Source organism: Narcine bancroftii, chromosome 4 (assembly GCF_036971445.1).
Source record: "Narcine bancroftii isolate sNarBan1 chromosome 4, sNarBan1.hap1, whole genome shotgun sequence".
NCBI classification, from domain to species: domain Eukaryota; kingdom Metazoa; phylum Chordata; class Chondrichthyes; order Torpediniformes; family Narcinidae; genus Narcine; species Narcine bancroftii.
Genome location: NC_091472.1, coordinates 235702365 through 235720024, shown reverse-complemented (window position 1 = coordinate 235720024; position 17660 = coordinate 235702365). Strand labels below are relative to the sequence as shown.

At 44.0% G+C, this 17660-nt stretch overlaps 1 protein-coding gene and 1 long non-coding RNA gene across 5 annotated transcripts in view; one reads left to right on the top strand and one right to left on the bottom strand.

Moving 5' to 3' along the window:
* Positions 1-17660, bottom strand: part of agap1 (ArfGAP with GTPase domain, ankyrin repeat and PH domain 1) — a 786550-nt gene that overhangs the window by 4522 nt on the left and 764368 nt on the right. For all 4 annotated transcript variants that reach the window (XM_069934384.1, XM_069934385.1, XM_069934382.1 and 1 more), the window contains one exon: positions 7021-7276. In XM_069934384.1, coding sequence (XP_069790485.1) covers positions 7021-7276 — 256 coding nt within the window. The remainder of the gene's footprint in view (positions 1-7020; positions 7277-17660) is intronic.
* On the top strand, positions 1738-5302 carry LOC138760068 (uncharacterized). The gene is made up of 3 exons (XR_011355369.1): positions 1738-1957; positions 2461-2564; positions 5164-5302. It is a non-coding gene; the product is annotated as an uncharacterized lncRNA (long non-coding RNA).

Here is a 17660-nt window from a genome sequence, read left to right as displayed (position 1 = left end):
TACCCGTCCATTATTGGTCTCCCCTTCCTGCTTCACCAATGCTCCACCAGCCTCTGTCTAGCCCCTCCCTCCCCTTCCTCATCACACAGGCCATTGCTCCTCTTAACGAAAGGTTCAGATTCAAAATGTCGACCATTCTTTTTTTCCCAGCAGATTGTTTTCTGCTTCATGCTCCTGATATTTTTTTGTCCTCTTCTTATTCTGAACCAAATTCTACTGGAGTTGTTGCTTCCCAAATGTTTCCTGACATTCTGCGACATTATGACTAATGAACCAAGTCAAATTGTATCTTATTGAGAGTAAAGCAGAAAACTGACCAAGAAGATAGGAAGGAACGCATTGGAAAACATTTCCTGACCAAACAATTCATATTATCACACGTGTTCTCAGTGTGAGCAGGTCATGTGGACTTTAAAAATCTTACATTCAATGTTGGGAATTCTGCCCAGCAGTTATGATGTCACATGTAACAAGGGACAGCGAGAAAGCTTGTTTTTTGAGGTGTTTAGCTCATCCACACATACATAGCACAGCAAGTCGTGATATTTAAATTTTTTTGTTTACATTTTTCTCTTTGTATCTGTATCTTTTTTCTTGAGTACAGTTCACCATTACTGATAAGTAGAAATTCTGCCTGGCCCGCAGGAAAATGAATCTCTGGGTCATATGTGATGTCATGTATGTATTCTGACAATCAATCTGAATGGCTCAGTTAGATGTGTGAAGGAATATTGTGAGAGGGCAGGGTTTTGATTCATGGGCCACTGAGCACCAGTGCAGGATAGGGATTTTTAATGAAACTTGGTCAGGATTGATTTCCTAGTGAACTTGTAACCAGCATTGGAAGCAAGGTTTTAAAATAACGTGGGGCAAGGAACAAGTTGGCAGCATTTGTGAAGGAGAGGTTAAGGTCAAATAGCAAAATAGGAATCTGTTGGAATGAATGAAATAAGGTGGAGAGTGGGGAAGAACGTTCATAGAAAAAGGGACCAAAACACACCGGTAAAGGTGGGTAACAGTCTTCACTGTCTCCAACCGCATCAATCAGGGAATATGTAGTGATCGGCAACTCTATAATTATGGGGGATTGTAATCCTTATAGAAACTAGGCAAATCAAATTGGCGGAAAGTGCTTGGAGGATAGCTTTCTGGAGCAATAGACTTGGGAAGCAGGCTACTTTTCACCTTTGTGTAATGAGACAGGGTTAATTGCTAATCCCACACTATCAAATCCTCTAGAGACAGCGGTCACATTCTGATCGAGCTCCGTTCACGGTTTTACAGACACTGAACATTGAGATATTAGGGTTTTTAACTTAAAGTAGGCCAATTATACAGGTATGAGGAGACCATTGGATAAAGTAGATTGGAGCATTAGATTAAAGTGTTTCCTGATCGTTAAATGATGGCAAACATTTAAAGAAATGTTTCAAATTTCTCAATCTATGTACATTTCATTGAGGAACATAAAGTCCACAAATGATCCATCTGTGGCCAATTAAGGTTTGTAATGACAGTGGATTAAAAGAAGTTTATAATGTTGTCAAGAAAAATAGGAGCCTAAGGCTCTGGAGAGTCTTAGGATGCAGAACAAATGACCAAAATGAAGAGGGGGTAGATAAACTGGCCAAAAAATTAAAAATAAATGTACAAAGAATAAAACACAGGCCTCATGGAGGCAACAGGCACTGGCTGATGTCTGATAAACCAATATTTTGTTTCTACCTTCAGCAAGAAGATGCAATAAAAGCAGCAAAAACAAGTCAAATGACAAGGAACTAAAAAGAAATTAACATCATGGCAAAATTACACGAGGATTGGAACCTTGGAACTGACAAAAACCTTGGAACTGACAGCGTGCCGTGCTGAGTTCCAAAGGTTATGCTGGTAGAGATAGGAGGGGGGCAATGCCGATGATCTTTCATCATTCCCACAACGATTTTGGCAAACCTTAAAGGTACAAATGGGATGATTTGTGGAGAGGGTAGATAAAGGAAGGGGTAGATAGGGGTAGATAAGCGAGAGATAGATAAGGGAGGGTGTAGATAAGGGAGGGAGGGAGGTAGATAAGGGAGGAAATAAATAAGGGGCAGATAGGGGTAGATAAGTGAGGATTAGATAAGGGAGGAGGTAGATAAGGGAGGGGTAGATAAGGGAGGGAGGTAGATAAGAGAGGGAGGTAGATAAAGGAGGGAATAAATAAGGGAGGGAATAAATAAGGGAAGGGGTAGATAAGTGAGGATTAGATAAGGGAGGGTGTAGATAAGGGAGGGATAGATGGGGTTAGATAAGGAAGAACTGGAAGTTGTAGCATAGCTGGATTTCCAAAAGGCTTATTTTAAGGTGCCATTTGAAAGGTTGTTATGCAAAATAAGAGCTTAGAGCATTGTGTGGGGAGTAGTGGTGAAGGGCACAGTAGGCTATATTAGCATGAATTTTCTTCCAATGCTTTGCCTGTAGATTGAGGAAGACTTATTTCCACTCCTGTTCTTTGTATGTGGCTAATGAGGCCAGGGTTGGATCTGCAGATTCGCTTACAAATGAGGCAGGGGGCCACAGGACTGGTGAGTATGTGGTGGTGTGGTCTTTCTATCCCTCCTGCAGGGCTCCTTTGCGCTTCCAGTACATGGCATTCTCAATCCCATCCTCAATACACCTTCTCTTCTTCAATGGTCATGGGTTAGACTACACTTGGAAAATTGTTCAGATCTTGTCACCTCATTACAGAAGGGATGTGGTAGCTGTGGAGAGGGTGCAGAGGAGATTTACCAGGATGTTGCCTGGATTGGAGAACGTGTCTTATGAAGCAAAATTAACAAAGCTAGAGGTTTTCTCTTGGAGCAAAGAAGGATGATAAGTGACGTAATAGAGGCATATAAAATTATGAGAGGCATAGACGAGCAAACACCAGAGGACATCTGTACAAGGTGAGGAGTGGAAGGTTTAGGGAGACGTCAGGGGTATTTTTTTTTGACACAGAGATTAGCAGATGCCTGGAATGCATTACCAGGAGTGGTGAAGGAGGCTGGTACAATAGGAAAGTTTAAAAGATTCTAAGACAGGCACGGATGTGAGAAAAATTGAAAGTTAAGAGTGTGAGTAAGGGAAGGTTTTGTTTCAGTAGGTCACCTCTACATTGTAGGCCTGTACTGTGCAGTTATTTTTAAAATTAAAAAAAAAATTTAGACCTACAGCAATGGTAAGAGGCCCTTCCACCCTGTACAGCCCAAATACCCCAATTAATCCACAACTCCCCGAACATTTGGAAGGTTGGAGGAAACCGTAGCACCCGGAGGAAACCCACACAGACATGGAGAGAACGTACGCTAACTGTGGTGCCCTCTATGTTTTATGTTCTCAGAATTGAGAGGTCAGATACTGAAGGGCTGTCTTGATGTCTGGAAGGTCCAGGAATAGGTGGGATATGGATTAAAGGGTTGCCATTTCTGATCAACTTGGGAAGAAATTCTCACATTAATGATTGTAAATGTTTGAATTGTCAAAGAACAGTGGATACAGTGTCATTGAGTATATTCAAGACTGAGAATAATAGATGTTCAATTTTGAGAGAATGGTTACAAAATACTAGCAGGCAGGTATATATATCATTGAAATGACAAATGCCATTTAGGTCATAAATAGCAAAGGGGCTGGAAGTTAAGAATAGGGAGGTTTTGTGGCAGCTGTACAAAGTGTGGGTAAGGCCACACCTGAAAGACTGCACACATTTTTGGTCTGCTTACCTTGAAAAGGAGAGCAGAACTTTGGAGGTAGGCAAAGGAGAGTCACCCGGCTAAGTCCTGAGATGAGTGGATTGTCTTATCAAGATAGGGTGGATTTGCATTCTGTAGAGTTTAGAAGTATGAGGAGCGACATATTGAGACATACAAGATCCTAAGGGGTCAAGACAGGTTCGATATTGAGATGTTTTCACTAGCGGGAGAGCCTTAAACAAGGCAAGATAGTGGTCAACCATTTAAAATGGAGGTCTATAGAAATTTCTTCATGCACAGGGCAGTGAACTCCTGGTCCCCACAACTCTCTACCGCAGAGAGTTGTGGGGACCAGATCACTGGAATTATTTTAGTTGGAGGTTCATACATGTTTGAAAGATTGAAGGTTATCAGGATCTGGCACATTACAGGAGGTGAGGCCATGATCATTTTGAATGGCAGGATAGGCTTGAGGGGCCAAATGGCTTCTCTTGGTCCTATTGTATGTTTGTGATCTCTGCTGACATGGAGTGGAGATGAGGCTAAAGGGCAGCTCTGTTCTCTATACACAGCAAAGCAGGCTTGGAGGCATGCATGGAGAGAGGGGGACTGCCATATGGTTGTATTCATGCTCCAGAATCATCTAACGATACATGAAAACTATGGAGGCATTGGGGTATCAGTGTAAGGTACAATCAACATTCTATTCCCGGTGGCTCAAACTCTAGCTACACCTAGAATGGCAAAATCTAGTCGCATGCAGCACATGAAGCATCATCCTTCCTTTCTGACCATTGGTTGCCCACACTCATGGGCCACCTATCACCCACAACAATGCAACCTGCCTGTCAAACAGCCCCGTTTCTCATCTCCAATATTTTCAGAATTAATAATACACACTCAATGGAAATTTTTGTTCATGTGCTTGTAATCATTCTCTCAACCCTCTAACGGTGACTTTCTGGAGGTTAATCATTGGTTTCTTGCAGCTGTTACCCAAAAATCTGGTTTATTAGGGAAGCCCACCAGTTAATGAGTACATGGCCTCTCCCTGATCAGAATCAGATTTGGAGAGGAAAGGGCAAGAAATGTGCAGGCCTGGCTGGTTTTGGAGATGGGGCACTGTCTGGACAGGATGAATCCACCTGTCGGAAACCCAAAACAGTACAATAAATTCCACAGTGATGTCTCTCCGATACTCTGCTGTTTGTACCTTGCAGTAATGTGGTATTGGACAAACAAGTCTCAGGACCAAGAGTCCTTGAGTTAACGAGGACACAACAGGATTAAAATTCTCAGTGAAATTACTCATTTAAAATTCAGAACGTTTTCTCTCACTATCTTTTGCATCTCTTCCATCCCAACTGGCCTCCAAGATCTTTCTTTCAGTTTGATGTTCAATTTTGTTTTGACCCATACTGGATCCCTTTTTCATGCCTCTCCACTGCAGGGCACCTCAGCGGCGCAGATGGAAGATCTACTACCTCACTCAGGTAGCCGGGTTCGAACCTGACTTCTGGCACCAAGTGTGTTGAACTTGCTCGTACTCCCTATATGACTGCGCGGGTTCCCCACCCACCCCCTATCTGTGTGATCCTGTTTTCTCCCACATCCACAAAGATGTGCAGGTGGGTCGATTAAATGATGATTATCCCCCAGCCCAGAGAGTGGTGGGTAGATGGAATGCACTGCTGGCAATGGTAGTGGAGGCAGGTTCAATCAGGTCTATTAGATGGGTACATGGAACTGAGGAAAATGGAGGGTTATGCAGTCAGGAAATTCTAGAGAGTTGTTAGAGCAGGTTATTAGGTTGGCACAACACTGTGGGCTGAAGGGCCAGTACCGTGCTATAAATTTCTATATTCATGTGGTGGAATCGGGGGTAGTCGATGGGAATATGCGGAGATTAAAAAATTAGATTAATGTTGGATTAATGTAAATGGGAGAGTGATGGATAGCATGGAATTTCTGGGCTGAAGGGCCTGTCTCTATGCTGTCTCCTCTATGACTCTGCTTTTAAGATACTCCTGAGTAGTTACTTCCTTGATAAAGGTTTTGATTGGATATCTTCACACCTCCTTGGGGAGTTCACTATTTAAAGGTGTGTTAATGTTTGCAAAAGAAAGCATGAACAGGTGTTTTCTGATGTCTTGATGCTGGAAATCTAAAATGAAAGCAAAATGCTGGAAACCCTCAGCATCTGTGGATGGAGAAATAGAGTTAATACTTCTCATTTTTGGCTTTTCATCAGAAATATAAATCTGGAATAGCTTAAGTTGCAGGGATGTAGTTGGGCTGGAGGGAAGAGGGAATGCCTGTGATCATTTGGAGACTGACTGGCAGAAGAGAGGACTGTGCCTTAGAGAGAATGGTGAAGACCTGTTAACTGTGTGTGGAGGAGTTTGAACCACTAAGAAATGAATTAGATTAGATTAAACTATTATCAAGTAAAATACAAAGCCAATGAAATACAATTACCATCCAACTAGAAGTTAAAAAATTGTCCTATATTCAAATAATTATGTGAATGAAAGAGAAGTGTGTGTGTGTGTGTGTGTGTGTGTGTGTGTGTGCGCGCGCGCGCGTGCGTGCTACCAAACGACTGTAACTTGTCTCCAATGTGTAGGTTAGTGGTGGAATATGGATAGTGGGAATGTATGGGGACAAGGAAAAATAGTGGAAATATTGAGCTGTATGTTTGCCATCGGCGTGACAAAAAAAGGTGTAAATACTGTAATGGCTGGAAATCCGAAGTAAAAGAGAATTCTAAAAATGGCCAGTGAGCCAATAGAGGAAGAGAGCACTGACTGAAGGCACGAACTGTGTCAGTAATGCTCACTGTGGGTCAGAAGATTGAAGGTTCAAGTACCACACTGAGACTGAAACCAAAAACATAAGATGACATTTTTTAGGTGTACAGAGGCAGTGATGCAATACCTTCTCAACTTAAGCTTCATGTTTATTGTGAGTTTGGTTTAGGGGACTCCAGGGTACTATTCTGAGGTAATAGGGGCAAAAAGAAGGGGGAGGGTTGGAGTTCTCCCAAATACCCTACTCTAATGACAGCACCAAAACTAATTCCCCGGTCACTGCTTAATGGGATCCAACTGTGTACCAATAGCCTGCTGCGTTTATGCCACCGAGAAGGGAAAACCGTGAAGTTACAGAAAACAGAAGAATACTGGAAACTCTCAGCAGGTCAAGCAGCACATGCTGAGAGAGGTTCCAGATCTGAGGCCCAATGTAATTGGGAGTTCCTGGGCTTGCTGTTGATCCAACCCTACCTGCTGTCATTGCACGGACTTACCCAGATCAGGAGCTGAGTCAGGACCACGTTTCCCTTCCTGCAGGCAAGGTGCAAGGATGTGCGGCCATCTCCCTCGCCGTATGTTGCGTTGACCTCATCCTTGGAACCATGGGCCAGCAGCAGGATGACTGCCCGCAGGTTCTCCTCGGCCACAGCCCGCAGCAGCTGCTGTCCCAGGGGCACACTGGAACATGGGAGCGGGGCCAGAAAGAGCTTCTGTTCATATTTGGCACGGATCCAGCGCTCCTTCTCCTCCCTGCGAGACACAGAGAGAGAGGGGGAAAAAAACCACATCCTTGTGAAAAGTTCTGCCTGGTTATTTACACTCAATTCCAATAACCCGGTGTCCGATTATTCAGAAATCTTAATGGTCCAAAACATTGTTTGTCAGGAAGGTGCGCTGGGGGTCCAGAGCACAAGGGGTAGCCAGGAGTAGTCTACAAAAGGTTGGGTGAAGCTAAGATTGGGATCCGTACTACCAAAAGTCAGAAACACTGGTGAGTTTAAAAGAAAGCAAACAATGAACTGCTGGTGGACCTCAGCGAGTCAGTCAGCATTCGTAGGTAGAAATGGGCAGTCAAGATTTCAGGTTGGGCACTTTAATGTAAAAATGGGGTGTTGTTCCATATATAGGGCGGGGGGAAATGAGATAAGGAGGGGCCAAAGGGTGAACAAAAGGTGCAAGTGGTAGGTTGATGGAAAGACCACGAGGAGGTGGGGCAGGGTGGAGGGGGGGGGGTTTAGAGAGTAAAATAAGAACAAGGGCAGGGAAAGATGGAAACAGTGGAACCAGATAGAGCTGGGGTTATCTGAAATCAGATGTTCTTGTTATTAGATTTAAGGCTGTCCGAAGGGATATGGTACATGGCTCCTTAACCATACATTTGGCCTCACCCTGACAAAGGAGGTGTGGGAATGGTTTGGGGGATTGAAATGGTTGGCTACAGAAAGTTCAAGCTTTGACCCACAAACAGAACACAGGTGTTTGGCACTTGTATATCTCCCCATTGTCAACTCATGAGATTCACTGGGAAATTTATACCACTGAATGACGTGTGAAAAATGGTGAGTCTGGGGTTTTAATAGGAATAACATCCAATGGTCCTGAAATTGTATAGTCCACCAGCAAAGTCCCAAGGGTGCTGGACGAGAATCATGGAATAATACACAGAGATACAGGCCCTTTAGCCCATCTAGGCTGTGCCAAACTATTATTCTGCCAAGTTCCATTGATCTGCACCCAGACCAAAACTCTCTATACCCCTCCCATCCACACATGTATCCAAACTTTTCTTAAATGTCAAAATTGAGCTCTCATTCACCATTTCAGCTTGTTCCACATTCTCACCACTCTCTGGGCGAAGAAGTTTCCCTTAATAATCCCTTTAAACATTTCACCTTTCACCCTTAACCCATGTCCTCAAGTTCTTGTATCATCCAACCTCAGGGGAAAAAGCCTGCTTGCACTTTCTCTGTCAAGATCCCTCATAATTTTATACACCTCTATCAAATCTCCCCATATTCTCTGACGATGCAGGGAATAAAGTCCTAACCTGTTCAACTTTTCCCTGTAACTCAGTTCCTCAAGTCCCAGCAATATCCTTGTAAATCTACTCTTCACTCTTTCAATCTTACTGATACAAGATTATTGGAGGTTTACTGTACACAATTCTCATAAACGTGGCAACTCGTACCTCCTCAAATACGAAACTTCTGCAACTCAACAGGACAAGATCATGCCTCACTATTGTGACAAATGACTTGGAATATTTTCCCACTCCATCAAAAGTTTAGAGCATCTTACAACCAGTGGAAGTATCTTCACAAGGAGGATGGTAGCCGTTGAAAGATAAGCATACTACTACCTTCTCAAGGGCAGTTAAAGAGGACTATAAACATCCCAGGAATAAATTAATTAAAAGAAACACCTAAAGATGCTTGGTTTTGGACAGAGGTAATGTTTCAAGTTCAACTAATGTTATTTCACGTTTTATAACCAACAGCCTCAATCATTTATTTCAGTGAAGGACACGTGATTCTATTCCATGTGGCTTTTTTGTATTCAGGAGGCATCCCTGCTTTTTGCTCATACCTTGACTGAAATGTTGGTTGGACATCTTCACCATAAAGAATGTTGTGTGACCTGCTGAGATACTTTAGCACTTTTGTGTGTCAAACTACAATCATGGCGGCTGCAGACTTTCTCATTTAACTCCACCTTTTATCAATGTAGGTCGTGTCTGTGAGAATAAGTGATTTCATTTTCCCTTCATTACCTCCTGCCATCAGCCTGCATGCCACGCGGGTCCCAGCGGTTGTGTACAGACAATAACAGGGCGCACCAAGGAGAGCGGTCAACATTCAGGAGGGCTCTGGTGAATGGTCAGACAGAGGCATGGGAGAAAAAAACAAAGAAAGAAAACCAGCTAGACTGGCACCATTTTAGCAGTGCAGAAATAGGGCATCTGAGTTAAAAGTAAATATGTTTTTGAAGGTGGAAGAACAAGTTGAAGAGTCTGATTTACTCCTCTATGGTGGTGGAGGGTGGCGACTCGACCAGTTTTTGAAGAGCACGCAAAAGAAAACTTCACTGTACCTCTCTGCACGTGGAAAGAATAATAATAATGATGAAGTCTAAATCTAGAGCTGACATGAGGATGCAACAAATTGGAAAACAATGGCTGAAACAGAACTAGTTGAGCTTTTATAGGAAATTATCAATGGAAATTCGATGTGTGTCAGAATGAGGAAAATAAGTAGGCTGCAGGAGGAAAGAGAAGCAAACCTAGAGATGGGACAGGCTGATGCAGGGAAGAAATTCGACCGCACCCAGAGAGCAGGGCCAGGGCACAATCAAAAGTCAACACAAGGTGCTTCTCACAGAGACATCCTGGTGTCCAATGACTGGCAATTAGGTGATGTGTTTGTACTCTTTGCGCCTGGGAGGGATGAAATGAGTGAAAGAAAATTAAAGAGGATGTTTGAGCCCCCCTCCCCTCCACCCCTGAGGATCTGGGAAGATTTGCTTTGGGCTTGGCAGGGGTGGAAACTGACTTTGCGGTGACCTGTACAGTTGCATTCCGTTTGTCCTCTTGAGCAGAAAGGCTAAAGGGGATTTGTACTTGGAGGATCTGAGGCTGTGTTTACACTCTTATCTGTAATCCAGTCTTGTGTCCACTCTAATCCGAATTAAAATGCAAATGTAAATAGATGAACTGGATTAGCTGTGCTCCATTTCCTAGTGGGTTGGACTGACACCCTGGTGACCTTATGTTCACCTGGATTGCTGACAGCTCTCAAACTTTATGTCTCTTTGGCGTCACACTATCCTGGTCCGAGCCACCATCCGGAACACAGTGGGCCATTCTCGTTTTCCCAGCAGTGGAATGAGGACTACTTTCACATCAGCAATTCTGCAAAGTGGGAAAGTGGAGCTGGATTCTGATGTTTAGATCATTATAGCAACACAGGCCACTCGCTCCATCTATTCTCCATCCACCCTCTCCAGCTCCATTTCCTCACCCATCAACACCTCATCTTTTTGTTTTTTCATCATGCAGTTATTTTTTTCTTTAAAGATGTCCACATTCACAAGGCTCTCAGGAAATTCTCTCAAATGGTAGATCTGTTGGTTACAGCCTTTCATTCAAACAAGCTGGGGACAGCACGTAAAGAGACATACAGTGAAACAGGAAAGTCTGCAGACTCTGTGATTGTAGTGCTGGAGAAATCAGCAGGTCATGCAGCATCCATAGAAGACAAAGATATAGAACCAATGTTTTGGGCCTGAAACCTTGACAAAAGGCTCAGGCCTGAAACATTAGATCTACATCTTTGCTTGCCCTGGATGCTGCAGGACCTGCAGAGTTTCTCCAGTACTTTTAAAGACAAATAGACATGTCACCTCTGTGTAACCGATTTGTGAAAGTCTCAACTGGGTTCTGGGCTCTCTTTTCCGTTGCTATTCCAATTTTCCCAACTGTCACAGATGAGAGTCTTGCTGGAGGTTTGGGTGGAGAAGACATGGGCAGAATGTAACCTCACAGCCTCCATTATTCTCCCTGGCCCCATTTCCCAAGTACTGTTAAGCATAGATACAATCAGGCTCAGGTTTGTCCAATGATCTCTTCCCAGACATAGCATGCCCTTTTGGGGAACCGATTGCAGGAAGGCAGCCTTCCTGCTGTCAGCTTTAAAGTGCCTGCCTGCTCCCACCAGAGGAAATTCCTTATCTCTTGCCCACAGTTAGTGATCCTAACCTGAGTTAGATCGCCCCTTGGCCTTTCTCACCTGAACAGTGCAAAGATTGAATCAACATTTGAGTGAAGGTGGAAGGTTGCTCAGAAGCATCCCTGTTTAAGCTACATTTCACGGGAATGACTGGCTATTCTTGATCCCCACTGCATCAAGAAGATTGAACACTTGCTGTCTTCATTCTCTAGATATGTGTTTTGTGGGCAACCTCTCTGTCAAGTTTCAGTTTTTACTAGTGATCTCCAAAACTCTGGCCAAATTAGTGTAAGGTAAGTGGAGGAAAGTTCAGTGGAGATGGCAGAGGTAAGTTTTTTACTCGGAGAGCGGTGGGCGCCTGGATCTTAAAAAAAGTGGTGGCACTGCCATAGCTGCTGTAATGGCGACGTTACTGCAGCTGTGGACTTGGGAGAGCAGCTCCATACAGGCTGAAAATGGCCTGTTATATTAGCCGACAGTGTATTTTAAAAAATCCTACACCCGTGGTGTCTGTGCCCAAGATACTGTACCATGATGGGTTGGAGACTCTCGGGTAGCAGGTGACTGGCACAGGGCACCAGAAACAGGGTGAAACCACCCCACCCCACCCACTGTGGAGAAGGAGAAACATAGGAGATGATGCTACAGGTCGATGACCACACCAGTGGACCAGTGAGGGGCTCAGCAGATGAATGATCTATATAGGCCACAGGTACTTGGCAACTTACGGACAAAGGACCCGCACAGGCTGTAGGCTGCTGGAGACTGACTCATGGGAACAAGGTACGGAACCAGGATTCGAGAGGGTGCTGAGGGCAAGAAGAGTTCCTCAAGGGCCTCAATTGCTGAAAGTTTCCTGACTGTATCAGGTTTGGATTTAGAGCTTGGGTTGCCACTGGTTGGAATAGGTGTCTGTGCGGCTGCAGAGACTGTGGGCGCACAGGAGGCGAATCCATAAAATACTCAGTGTCTCGGAAGGGACTCTCTTTTGCTTCTCTTTTTCCTATTGTTAAGGGCACTGGGCAATGCTCATGGAAACATTTTGTTTGCCTTACAGCAGACAAATGTTGAGATTTATCATGTGTAACGTGACAATAAAAGGAACTTTGGCCTTGAATGCATTGTCAGGGATGGTGGTGGAGGCTGGTACAACACAGACATTCAGAAGTCTCTGATATAGGCACATGGATGTAAGAAAAATGGAAGGTTATATGTGTGAAGTAGGAAAAAAAATTAGATTGTTGTGAAGTAGGTTTATATAGGTCAGCACCACCTCATGGGCTGAAAAACCTGTACTGTGCTATAATGTTCCATGTTCTAACAACACTTTCTGGAAGGTAAGCCTTTCCCAATTCCAGGTTGGGGCTGTTTCTCTTTTATATTTTTATAAAATTTAAAACAGAAACTTGAAGCTAAAATACCCTTCGCCCTATTTTGAAGACCTGGGTTCTTCCTGTGTTCTGGTTTTTATTCATCCCTCAAACATGTAACTGCGAGGAATGATATGGTAATTTATCATTTTGTTTCTTGAAGGATCTTGCTGCATAAAGATTGCTTTCTGCTTTTCCTAATTTCCTTGTGATGTAGGAGGCTATTTGGCCCATTAAGACCACACTAGTTCACAGAGTAATCTTATCCCATATTTATTTCCCATGTAATCCATTTTCTCCATGTTCTCAGCAACTACCCTCACAATCTACTACTCCAGAGCACACAAGGGGCAATTTATTGTGGCCAGTTAACCAACTGACCTTCTTGTCTTGGGATGTAGGAGGATACCAGAGCACTGGGGTTTGGGGTGGGGGAGCTGGGATGCCACAAGGTCATGGGGAGAATGTGCAAACTCCACCCAGTCAACACCGGAGGTCAGGATCAAACCTGGTGAGGCAGCAGATTGAATAGTTGAACCAGGTTGTCACCCAGCATTTAATGCAATGGTTAATCTCTGTAATGCCACTTCATGGCAGTTGGTTGATAATTTGTCACTCTAACATCAGCAGGGAACTGATTAGAGGAGTTGATGGCCTCTTGTTTGGTTCTTAACCAGCAAGCATCCCATTCCTTGTCCTCAGATACAACATTTTGGCCATCACTGCAGACCTTAGAACGAGATCACAAGGAGAAATCTCCACATAAATTTCCTTCAGGGTGATCATACAACCCAAAACTGTCATAAGACCCCAACCTGGTCTGGTCTTAATGAATAACCACCAGTCCTTGAGAAAGACCCTGTTTCAAAACAGTTCGTTCACTGTACGAACACTGCAAATGAGCATTTAACATCCAGTTAAACAGGAAAGTCTGCAGATGCTGGGGCCGAGTGCAGTACATAGGCAAGCTGGAGAAACTCAGCAGGTCCAGGCAGCATCCATAGGAAGTAAAGGATAACCCACATTTCGGGCCTGGCCCTTCATCAGGTATGGGCCTGAAAGGTTCGTCACTTCCACTGGATGCTGCATGACCTGTTGTGTCTCTCCAGCACACTTGGTCATCCTGAGCAGGTCAGCTGCACAAAATAAAACAAAATTGACTGAGAACAGAGCAATCACTTTGATATCTCCACACCAAGTTACTTCCAGCTGGTTAGAAACAGTAATGCTGAGTATCCTCTCCAAGAGTTATGGAAAGATTTCTAACTGAGTCTTTGACATGGCAAAATTGTTTTAGATATGATTCATTCACAAAAAGTACAAATGCAAAAAATGTAGTTAAGTCAGTACACCTTACTTTACATTCATTACCCTGTCATTTCAATGCTTTACTCTAAATTGTGCTTCAGTACAACTGCCATGTAAAGTGCTCTCTGATATGAATACAGCCAATCTGGCACCAAGGAGCAGAATGTGGAGCATGCTAAATAAACATTCATTGTTGATGCCTTATCAAACCCCCATTGTGACCTGTTACCAAACACTTATAGTCTGGCATTCAACACACTGGGTGGATTAAATTGCTGTATCCAAATGCTATACAGTACAGCCCTAATGCTCCACTAAGGTAAGATGAATTCCTTTCAAACTGAAACCCAAAAGGCATTCAGTCTGCTCCGCAACCTCTTGGAATGGTTCGACAAACCATTTAGCACAGGGCAGCTGAGGGTAGGGATGATTGCACCTTGACCTTGACCGCTGTTAACAACCAGTAGTTTTTTTTATGAGCTGGATGTGTATTACACAGAAATAGGCTATTGACTGAATTGTGGAGTGAGACCTGGAGTCACACAGCACAAAACAGTCCCTTCAGCCCACGAGTTCACGTGACGTATTCTGCACAATCCTACATCAATCCCATTTTTATTGAAGTTCTCCACAGTCCCATCAGCCTCCACTAAGTTCACTCATCTATGCACAGCTTGTCATTTACAGTGGACAATTAAGGCACCGATTTGCACACCATTTAGATGTGGGAAGAAACTGGAGCACCCAGAGTGTAAATGTGAAAACTCCACTCAGACAGTGCCCCCTGGCCTTGGGGCTGCTTTTTCAATAGCACTTAGCAAGCTTAACGTCATGTGGGGATTAAGCCACCTGCCTAAAAGGCACCTACTCACTGCCCGAAACATTTTCTCCCCTCGCTGCTGGCCCACGCCTGCAGGATGCACTGTGGCAACTTGCTGCGCCTTCCAAAAGCCGTGACCTCTACCTCAAGAAGGACGAGAGTTGGCACATTAGATCATCCACAGATACAAATTCCTTTCCATATCGCACACCATTCTGACTTGGAGGCACCGATTGGGATTCCTTCTCTGTTACAGGGGCGGGAAATCTTGGCAGCAGTGAGAGCCCATGGTTAAACAGACAGGAGTGGTTCCTGACAGGAGTTCACTGCCATCTGAGCTAAGAATTTTATGCATGCAGTAATTAGGTTTTAAAAATGTCTTGCCTCTGCAGGACTTGAGTATTCTGGCAAGGCCAATATTTCTTCCCACCAGCTTTGTGAACCCTGAATTGAGAGGCCATCTAGGAGCCAACTCATTGTCACAGCTGTGGAGTCACATACAGATTTGGGAAGGATGGGAGTGGTGTCATTTACTCTTCTGGAGTAATCCAGGTGTCACACAGTTATTGTTCCTGACACACATTCTTTAATGTAATGATAGACCTGGGAGCAAACAGCACAGAAACAGGCCTTTCAGCTCACCTTGTCCACAAAGCCAATTAAACTAATGTCTGCACAAGATCTGTGCCCATGTTCAAGATTGACTAAATGCCTCTTAAGCATTGATATCATTTTGGCTTCTACAACCCCCCTCCCCCTCCCCCTCCCCAACAGAGCATTCCAAGCACCTACCACTCAAAACTTTCCTTTCAACTTTCCCCCTCTCTCTGCTGAAACCCTTGCCCTCTGACATTTGCACCCTGGGAAAACAACTCTCGACCCCATCAATGCCTTTTCTAATTTTTAAGCATTCTGTCAGGTCTACCCTCAGCCTCTGATGCTCCCAAGAAAACAATAAAAGTTTGTCCAATCTCTCCTCATTGCTAATAATCTCTAATCCAGGTGAACATCACTGCACCCTCTCCAAAGCCTCCACATCCTTCCTTTAATGCGACCACCAGAACAGCAGACAATACTCCAAATGTGGCCCAACCGAGGCTCCATATAGCTGCAATGTGACTTCTTGACTTCCACATTCAGCACCGACCAATGAAGCCAAGCATGCACCGCCATCAGCACCCTAACATGTCGGCACTGTCGACTTGCACCCCAAGATGTAAGCTGGTGGGATTCAGGATTTGCCTGACTTATTCACTGGCTGTGATCCCGAATGCATCAACCGGAAGTTAAAACCGTGAAATTACATCGTCAAATGGGATGCAAATTTTCATTTGCAAGGCTGCAGGGAGAGAGGGCAGAGTGGAACTGAGAGCTGGAGCAACTTCCTGCAACAACAAAAAGCTTCACTGACTTTTTGGATTGTAGGACTGAGAAAGCATTTCTTGCAACTTGGAAGCAGAAGGGTTAATTCCTTCTTTTTCTCATGAGAACACCCTCTCCAGGCTGGGGATGAATCCAGAGTGTTATATCCTGGATGTTTTTTCCAAATGTTCTGTTCCCTTTGTGTATTGGTTTGATTGCTATGCTGTGGATGGTGCCTCCTTGCGGAGAGCCCCCCAACCAGAGGTTAACTTTTTTCAGTTGCCTTCTTCCAAACTCTAACCTTGCAGTGTTTTAATTACTGAGTCTGCTGGATACCAGCATTGTTGCCTTGGCTCATCACACTAACTGTTGCATTTGACCCATGAGACTGGACTATTATTTTAGCCCTTTCTTATCTCCATAATAACCAAGAAGAATAAAATCCGCCCCACTCCCTCTGCTGTCAACCCCCCCAAAAGAGCCAGTGGTAACCTCTGACATTGACACAGCGTCTAGGAGAAAGGAAAGAAAACAACTCTGATAAAAGTTCACTCACCTTCAGTGATACTACGACCTGCGTGATTGGCAGGACCAAGATGACACAATGAATGGGCTGGGGGGAACTACATACAACCGGCAGTTTATTTCTCTCTCTTTCTCACTCACTCACTCACTCCACTGCTCAGGAATGCTGTGTTCACTGATAGCTGTTTGGTGCACAAAGGTGGTGTATGGGGCATCGAGTTTGCCCAGTTCTTCTTGGCTATTGAATGATAGATATCCCAACACTTTCGGCTTGACTTTCCTTTGTTAGACCATCTCAGCATTGCCTCTCTCATACTTGGGAAGGAGGCTTGCAAGTTTGATACACAAAAGTGCTGGAAAAACTCAGTAGGTCATGCTGCATCCATGAGAAACATTGGATAACCAATGTTTTTGGCCTGGGTCCTTCATCGTGACCTGCTGAGTTTCTCCAGAATTTTTCTGTATTGCACTGGACCCCAGCTTCTGCAAACTTTTCTGCTAAATAGGCTTGCAAATTCATATCCTTTGTGTTAACCCGAGATTGTCCTTAAGAACAATTTGATTCTGCCAGTAAAAAAAAAACAAAATGCTGGAGAAACTCAGCTGGTCAAACTTTGTCCTTTATGTAACAAATGTAAAAATACAAAACTGACGTTTCGGACTTGAGCCCTTCATCAAGGTATGGAAGAATGTCGACAGGTGACAGATTTTCATGATTTACTACCTGACTCTGCCAGCCTCATGTCCCATTCACCTCTCCCAGCGCTACTCAAACATCATTGATAAGCTTCCAGCTCTCTCTTACCCCAAACCCCACTTACACCTCTGAGGTCTTTAACTATCGAACCCTCTCTCTCCTTCCATAAAATACTCCTGAAAACCAATAACTTTGATCAAGCTCAATGGATCAACATAATTTTGTTGGACAATTCCTCCTTAAAATCTACTTTCTATTTTGCAACGTTGAATTTGGGGAACATGATTTATAGCCTGTCCTTGGCTATTTCACTTGTTGCCTCAACATT